The sequence below is a fragment of the Chrysochloris asiatica genome, unplaced genomic scaffold, assembly GCF_000296735.1.
Source record: "Chrysochloris asiatica unplaced genomic scaffold, ChrAsi1.0 scaffold00006, whole genome shotgun sequence".
NCBI classification, from domain to species: Eukaryota; Metazoa; Chordata; class Mammalia; order Afrosoricida; family Chrysochloridae; genus Chrysochloris; species Chrysochloris asiatica.
In genome coordinates this window covers 532,083-541,333 of record NW_006408524.1, presented here as the reverse complement: position 1 = coordinate 541,333, position 9,251 = coordinate 532,083, and the positions used below count along the sequence as shown (strand labels likewise).

General features: G+C 39.3%; 1 protein-coding gene across 1 annotated transcript in view; it reads left to right on the top strand.

Moving 5' to 3' along the window:
• Positions 1-1,572: 1,572 nt before the first annotated feature.
• SNRPN (small nuclear ribonucleoprotein polypeptide N) overlaps positions 1,573-9,251 on the top strand; it is a gene marked incomplete at its 5' end in the record, with an annotated part of 104,276 nt that continues 96,597 nt past the window's right edge. Inside the window, 2 exons of the mRNA XM_006832248.1 lie at positions 1,573-1,730; positions 4,180-4,291. Of these exons, the coding sequence (XP_006832311.1) occupies positions 1,573-1,730; positions 4,180-4,291 (270 nt within the window). The remainder of the gene's footprint in view (positions 1,731-4,179; positions 4,292-9,251) is intronic.

Sequence of the window (9,251 nt, the reverse complement as noted above, 5' to 3'; positions counted from 1 at the left end):
GTTCCAACTCGATGGCACCTGACAACAACAACAACAACCATATATTGACAGAGAGCTTCCAGAAGTTCAAGCCAGATTCAGAAATGGAATGAGATATCTCATTACTGGCGTCTGACAGATCTTGGTTGAAAGCAGAGAATACCAGAAACATGTTTACCTGTGCTTTATTGACTATGCAAAGGCTTTTGATTGTGTGGATCATGACAAACTATGGACAACAATGTGAAGAATGAGTATTCCAGAGCACGCAATTGTGCTTATGAGGAACCTGTACATAGACCAAGAGGCAGTCATTTGAACAGAACAATAGAACACTGAATGGTTAAAAATCAGGAAAGGTGTGCCACAGGATTGTATTCTTTCACCATACTTATTCAGTCTGTATGCTGAGCAAATAATCCGAGAAGCTGGATTATATGAAGAAAAACTTGGCAGCAGGTTTGGAGGAAGATTCATTAACAAACTGTGACATGAAGATGGTACAACCTGACTTGCTGAAAGCAAAGAAGACTTAAAATACTAATAAAGATCAAAGACCATTTTGATGTACAACCCATATAATGTTTTTTGTATGGGTTGCACATCAATATAAAGAAAACAAAAATCTTCACCACTGTATTAATAAATAACATCATGATAAATGGAGAAAAGATTGAAGTTGTGAAAGACTTTATTTTGCTCTGCTCAACCATGAACACTCACGTAAGCAGCAGTCAAGAAATCAAATGATGAATTGCATTAGGAAAATCTGCTGCACAAGACCTCTTTAAATTGCTCAAGAACAAAGATGTCGGTTTGAGGACTAAGGTGCACCTCGCCCAAGGCAAGGTATTTCCAATAACCTCATATGCATATGAAAGCTGGACAATGAATAAGGAAGACAGTAGAAGAATTGATGCATTTGATTTATGGTGTTGGAAAAGTACTATGGACCACCAAAAGAACAAACCAATCTGTGCTGGAAGAAGTAGAGCCAGAATGCTCCCTGGAAGCCTGGATGGTCAGACTTCACCTCTCATACTTCAAACATATGCCAGGAAGGACCAGTTACTGGAGAAAGGATATCATGTCTGGTAAAATGGAAGGTCGGAGAAAAAGGGAAATACCCCCAATGAGATGGGTTGGCACCATAGCTGCAGTGATGGGCTCAGATGTAGCATTGTGAGGTTGACCCAGGATCGGGCAGTGTTTCCTTCTGTTGTGCATGGGGTCTCTATGAGTCAGACAATAGCAACATAGGGGAAAGCAGTCTGGAGAAAGATACAATATCCTAACCCTTTTGTTAGAAAAAAACAAAACAAAACAAAAACCCAACAATACTTAGGAGAGGAAAAGACAGCTTAGATTTGAATATGAATTGGGAAGGAAGGCTTTAAGAATGATGGTGCTATAGGAGGAAACTGAATTCAAATGTAGACTAGTATTCTTGAATAGGTGTGAAGGAAGTTAGAGAAAAGGGAATTTGATTAGTGAAAGAAACCATTTTTGGGTAGGCATAGAAATGGAAAAAAAACTCAAGTGGGGTAAAAATTAGCCTGTGGACAATCTAATTATTGACTATCATTTCACTCCTTGCTGACCATGGACAAAAGCAGCAAGTTGCTTCATCACATTGACTATAGATTGAGATGTATCCTGCAAGATGTAGGAATCTTCATTGGCATTTTTAAGGCTTTTGACAAGCATATGAACTTAATCCTCTGTGATTGTGATGAGTTCAGGAAGGTCAAGTAAGAGAGACCTGTTTGGGTAAAGAGCATGCAGGCAGAGGCATTAGGAAGCCAAGGCCAGAAAAGGAGCAAAGGGTTATCCAGGGTAACCGAAGGAAGTAGCGAGGATGTGACTGGTAGAGAACAAATGTCTAATCCTTAGGACTCATCTTCACATTGCTACAGGGTCTCCCAGCCTAAAATCTCTGCCATCACAGACTCGTTATAATTTTCAAACTTAATAATAAATTTACTAACTCATAAGTAAACTCTACAGTGTGATCAAAATACCATGTGGTGTTTTGTTTGTTTGTTTTTCATTTATTTTCTGAAAAACTTTTTATTATGGATTGGGTAAAGGTTTACAGAGTAGATCATCAGTTTTACAGTCAACAAATCCTACACATTTTGTTTCACATCAATGATAAATCACCTGCTTGCATTCTTTCTGTTTTCCAACTCTTCTGTGTTTTGTCCTGGGTAAATGCTACCCAGTGAATCTCAAGTGGATCATTATTCTAAGGTGTGAATACTGCCCTTCTAGCCCTGTCTGTTGTTGGACTGAAATTTGAATCATGGAGGTGATTTCAAGACATGAAGGGTAAGTAAGGGACACAGTCTCAGGTACCACCAATCTGTTTCTGATCAGTAAGCGTGATCTTTTAAAAATTTTTTACGATTTTGAGTTTTGTTCCACACTGTTCTCCTGCTTACATCTAGGACCTCCTTATACGACCCGTTTCAGAGAGGTTGGTAGTGGTAGCCTGGCACCATTGAGATGTTCTGGTCTCAGGGCTGTGGTAAATGTTGTTCTTGTGGTCCATTAAGCTTCTCCATTGTCTCTTCGCGCAGATGTAGTCAATTTTATTCCTGTTTGTTCCATCTGGCAGTGTTCATGTTAATAGTTGCTATTTATGTTGTTGAAAAAAGTCATTGGTCTTGAAACATTCTACCATTTTTTTCTCTACCTCTTTGTTTCCTTTCTCTTTGTTTCCAACTTTCATATTGCAATCACCAGGATTTATCAATGCCTCTTGATTGTATGTTTGATCAGTTTCAGACTGAAGAAGTTGGTTGTTGTTGTTGTTAACTGCTGTTGAGTTGCTTCCAACTCATAGCAACTCTGTCTAGGGTTTTCAAATTTAGGGTTCACACTGACCTTGGAGTCTAATGCTTATCCTACAGCACCACACCAGGACTCCAAGGAAGTTGGTAGAATTCTTCAATTTCATCATCTTTGGCTTTAGTGTTTAGTTTGTAATTTGAAAAATAGTAGTATTAACTGGTCTTCCTATGAGGCGTATGGCTATTACCCTATTACAGACAGCATTGTACTTCAAGATAGATCTTGAAATGCTCTTTTTGACAATGAAAGCGAGGCCATCCCCCTTCAATTTGCCATTCCCAGTGTAGGAAAACATAATAATCAAATTCAAAATGGCAAATAGCTGTCCATTTCAGCTCACTAACGTGATGTGACACTGTGGAATAAGCACTGGACTACTAACCACAAGGTCAGCAGCTCAAACCCATTAGTCACTCTTTGGAAACCACCCTACACAGGGTTGCTGTGAGTTGGAACCAATTCAGCGACACTTAGCAACAACAACAGTATCTAGAATATCAATCCTCAAGTGTTTCATTTCATTTCTGATGACTTTCAGCTTTCCTAGATTGATACTTTCTACATTCCATGTTCCGATTATTAATGCATGCTTGTGCTGCGTCTTCTCATTTTGAATTGTGCCCCATTAGCAAATAATCTTGGCTGAAAGCAGAGAATACTAGAAAGATGTTTACCTGTGCTTTATTGACTACGCAAAGGCTTTTGATTGTTTGGATCATGACAAGCTATTCTGGGCGGAATGGTTGGTGCCTTATTGTACATGTCAATAAAATATGACTATGATGGGAGAATGTTCATTAGCTTTGCATTCATCCTGCCATGGTTGCAGGTCCCCTCCATGCATCATCCACCAACCGAAGGTGTGGCCCCTGGTTGTCAGTACCCATGTTGTTTGTGTTCTTGACTACATTTTCCATGGACATTGATTGTGGAAACAAGTAAAATGAAATTCCTGACAAGTTCAATAACAACAACAACAGCAAAAAATATGGCTATGAAAAAGAATTTAAAATTTTATTTTCCATCTTAAATTTCTTAAAAGGCTTTTATGTCAGTTGCAGTTATTTTACAATTAGTTTTCCTGAAGCAGAAACATTCTGGAAACAACCTGACATTTATAAAAAAAGATCTTAACTAGTCACCCTGATATATTCATTTAATAGATGCGTGTTAGTTAGGTCTAGATGCTAATTTTTACCACAGCTCAGCAACTGTCTTATGTTTAACTTAACTTCATGACCTCAGCTATTGACTGACGTTTTACTTTATGATGCAGGTATATTATGGAAATATTCCAGGGATGGAACAATCGTAAATTATCTCACTATAACTTCTTGTTTATAGGCCAAAGAATGCAAAGCAGCCAGAGCGTGAAGAAAAGCAGGTTTGGGGCCTGGTGTTGATGCGAGGGGAGAACTTGGTTTCCATGACTGTGGAAGGGCCACCTCCCAAAGATGTAAGATGTGGGTCAATGCAAACTTTCATGTGGAAGAGCGTTGATCTATCAGAGAGCGCTGCTACATAAGGGCAAAGCAGAGGCAGAGAAGAGTATGTCTTTGGTAATTAAAATATGCTCAGTAATTGATATCAGTTCTAACTTATTTGTTTTTTTAGAGATTATGGTTTTCTGGTAAGTTAGTTTCTGTACTGGGTAATAGCAGGAGTTGCACATTTCTTTAACTTGGTGATGAAGTTTTTGGGTTCTGTCTTGTCAGTTCCAACTCTTAGTGAATTTATGTACAATAGAACAAAACACTGCCTGATTCTGTGTCATCTTGACCACTGTTGCTGCCACTGTGCCAATCCATCATGTTGTGGGTCTTTTTTTTGCTGATTCACCACTTCTGCAAGCAGGATGTCCTTCTCTAGGGACTGGCCCTTCCTGATAATATGTCCAGTGTATGAGAGATGAAGTTATAACATCCTGGCTTCTAAGGAGCTGTACTTCTTCCAACACAGATTTGTTTCTTCTTCCAGTATCCCATGGTATTTTTAATATTCTTCTCTAACCCCATAACTCAAAAGCATCAATTCTTCTGCATTCATCCTTATCCATTGTCCAACTCTTATAAGCATATGAAGCTATTCAATAGACCATGGCTTAGGTCAGGTGTGCTCTTGAACACTTTAAAGAGGGCTTGTGCAACAGATTTTCCTAATGCAATACATTGTCTAATTTCTCTTTCTTTGACATTATTTTTAAAGTTTTTACTGTGAATTGAGTGATAGTTTGCATGGAGGAATATTGGTTTTATACTCATTGTTTCATTGCAGTGATTAAAATCTTATCTGTGTATCCTCATTCAACAGTATTTGCTTCTATTCCCTTTGTTTTTGTTTTGGGGGGATGTACACAGAAACAAGCAGGAATCATTTAAACAACCAAAGGGCACATTCTGCAAGCCTGCCTCCTGGTCACCAGCACACAGCCTTTCTTTTTCCATGAGTCTAGAGTCCTCAGCTGCTCCCCCCCACCCCCATGTTCTCATATCTGCCTCCATCTCTGGTGTCCCTGCTTCTCTGGATAGGGTCCCACCTTCTGCTCACGTTCTTCTCCCTAGATGATCATAGGGTTCTCTGTTCCTGGACTGTAGGATTAACTACTCGCCCCCTTTTTGTTATTTATATTCTACCTTTACAGTTGTGGCAGCTGCAATTAGTCATGATAACAATTTATTCACTATTGAATCATAAGACTATTATCCCCATCTCTTTTCACCAGACCCTTTTAGACAAGATGATAATACCTCATCTAATTTCTTGATCGCTGCTCCCGTAAATGTTGAAAGTGAAGTATTTGACAACTTTAGTCTTTTTTCCACCTATATGGATATTGTTTATTGGTCCATTGGTAAGGTTGGCAGTTCAAACCCACCAGCTGCTCCTCAGAAACCCACCCTATACAGGGTTGCTATGTGTTGGAACCTACTCGACAGCACGTCACAACATCACCATAGAGTTAGGTCTATGAAGAGAGCTTGTATCAATGTGAGGAAATGAGGCTAAAATTATACTCTTGTCTAGAAGATAGTATATCGAGGCCCAGCCCAAGTTCCTACCTAGAAGTAAGGGTTTCTGCTTCCCTCTTTAGAATACTGGATTTTTAATAAAATGCTGTGGTCTCTTTTAAGTTAGGGAAGAAATACAGGGTAACAGCCAAAGAGAAATATGTACCTGGGCCCATTAAAAAATTGTTTTTTCTTGGAATCATCTCTGTTCATTTAGATGAGTTGATTTATGAGGTATTTATTCTGTCATTTTCCATTTGTAGGCATTATGGTTCCTCCACCTGGTAGGAGGCCACCCATGGGCCCACCGATTGGGCTTCCTGCAGCTCAAGGGACCCCAATAGGCATGCTCCATCTAGGAATGAGAGGTGAGGGGTGCACTGGTGTGCTGTGAATTACTGTCCTGTGAGCATGGGTGTAGCATTCAATCCCTGACGAGGTACAGGCTGTTTTACTAAATAGTCTTATGGAATTTGTTTTTCCTTCTAGGTCCATCTCCCCCAGGAATGCATCCACCAACAGCCTAAGATGCCTTCTCAGTCACTCTTCCTGCCGTGTGTCTTACTGTTAAATATGTAGAGTGTTCAAGAGTTTTTTGTCTCCTGTTTCTGCATTAGTGTTAGCTCATAATAAATACATAGAGCAATTAAACCATAAGGTACTGTGTACATTATTTTGGTCCTTGTTGGTTTTGGTGAAGTCAGACTGGAACATTTCTCATTTGATGTTATGATAGATGAGCTGAATCCTGTTAAGTAACTCATTTAAATAATTTCATCTTGATTCATATGACTATATTGATAACTTGAGTTTCCTTCCTAACTTGCACCTTGTGCGTTGACTGTTTTTGATCAGTAATCTATTACAGAGAAGTAAGAAGTGGAGCTAAAATCCACACTAACCTAGTTCACAATACCTTTATCAGAAAGGTGATGTGAATGGGATGGAAACCCTTGTGAGGCATCTCTGTGGAAGGGAACTCTGGTACTGAATTAGACTCTGCTCATTAAATCAAATCACTTGGAACAGCTATTATTTTTTTTCTCTGCAAGTTTGTCTCAGATGATCAGCTTTTACACACACTGTTGTGCCTGATGTGGCCACAATATGTGATCTGATCATGGAATAATCATTACTTCAAATGAGTAAGTATTTACTAGTACTAACTGAGGAAAGGACACAGCCTGGGTACTAGGAGGCACAGTGGTTGAGAATAATGCATTATACGAGGCTATGTCAAAAGGTATAGTTACTAGGGTTCCAGTTTATCCATGCATGGGTTTATTCCCAACAAAGTATGTTTAGGCATATGTCTGTGAACATTAGAGATCCAGACATGTTGTGTCTGTAGTAAACTTCTTAAAAGGATGCCTTCAAGAGTTTCAGTAAAAACAGTGGCTTCTGAGGGAATCTACACTAGGACAGTTATTGTCAAGACAGAGAGTTCAGCCAGATGATTATGACTGTTCTTGGGGAACTCAAAGGGGTAATCTTGATAGATTTTCTTGAAGGACCAGAATGATCACAGGAGTGTACTTATGAATATGTTTTTAGAAAATTGAGAACTGTTTGTGAGAAAAGGGCTAGGAGAAGTTGTTTCCTACCACAACAGTGAGCATGCTCATTCTTCTAGGATAACATAGACTTTTTGACAAGCATTTCACTGGGGAGTCTTACCTACACATCCTGCAACCTTGATCTTGTACCTCAAGACTATTTTTTGTTCCTCTAACTCAAAGAACATTGAAAAGAAATACAATTTTGAGTCTCTTGAGGATGTCAAAATAGTTTTGAATCTAAGAGCACAGAAGTCCTTGGGGGAAATATTAGATGAAACACCACCTTTAGAAGTTTATGGATCAAGATGGAGAACTAATAGCGTCACATATTTATTTTGTTGTTTAATAAAGGTTTCTTTTATTTTATAGCAAAAACTTGTCCATAAAACTGTTCATATCACTGAGGTATACAGTTAGCGTGAAGGTTGTTGGGCCACGTAGTGCTTTTGTGTTCAGCTTTGAGGAATCGCCAACATATTTTTTATAGTGTTGGTACCATTTTATGGTACATTACTCTCAGCTGTATCCTCCTCATTAGAAATTTGTCTCTAAAAGCTTCAGCACCTATTGATTTCCATTGATATAATTTTCATCCTACTACAGAATAAGATGATCCCCCTTTGGTTTTAATTTGTGTCTTCCTAATGGCTAACGGGAGTCCTGGTGTGGTGCTGTAGGTTAATGCCTCAGACTGCAAAGCCATTTGAACTTCAAGATTGGCAGTTCAGGTCACCAGCTGCTCCTTGGAAACCCTTACAGGGTCGCTAAGGGTCAGAATCAACTCGATGACACTTTACAACAACAAATGGCTAATGACCACCACTCGTACTTCAATTTGCCAAATGATGGTGGCTTGTGTGTTGCTGTGATTCAGGAAGCTATGCCATGGGTATTTTATATACCAGCAGGGTCACCCATGGAAGACAGGTTTCAGCTGATCTTCCAGATGAAGACACACTAGGAAGTGCCGTGAGTATTTTAAATACCAGCATTGTTACCCATGGTGGGCAGGTTTCAGTTGAGCTTCCAGACAAAGACAGACTAGAAAGCAAGAGAGACAGATTTCTTCCAAATACAAAGTCACTGAAAACCTTATGAATAGCAGTGGAACACTGTCAGACCCAGTATATTGAATCTTATAACATGATGAAGAACACCAGAATGTTGTCAGACCTTGTGCCGGAAAATTAACCCCTCAGATTGGAAGACCTTCAAAATGGGGAAGATCTGTCTTCTCAGAGTAGAATTGAGGCAAATGGAGAACAAAATGGATGCCAGAAGAGACTCTGAAACTTACTCTCCAGTGCAGAGATGCTAAAGCAAATGGAATAAATGAGGAGGTACAAGAGCTGAACTGAAAGTTTCTAAAGGCAACTCAAGAAGCTAAAGTAAAGAATTATAATGAAATAGGGAAAGACCTAGAGTTAGAAAACCAGAAGGGAAGAACATGCTCAGCACTTGTCAAGCTGAGGGTACTGAAGGGAAAACTGAAGCCTCGACTTGAAATATTGAAGGTTTCTGTAGACAAATGAACTCCTGGTATGGTGCTGTGGGTTAATACACTGGACTGCACAACCATTTGAACTGCAAGATTGGCTCATCAAGATCACCAGCCACTCCTTGGAAACCCTATGCAGGGTTGCTATGAGTTGGATCTGACTTGATGGCACTTAACAACAACATAGGGAAAATATTGAATGTTGCAGAAAGCATCAAAAGAAGATGGAAGGACTATACAGAGTTGCTGTATCTAAAAGAAATTGTCAATACTCAACCACTTCAAGAAGTAGCATTGATCAAGAGCCAATGACATTGAAAGAAGAAATCCAAGGTGCATTGAAGGCATTGG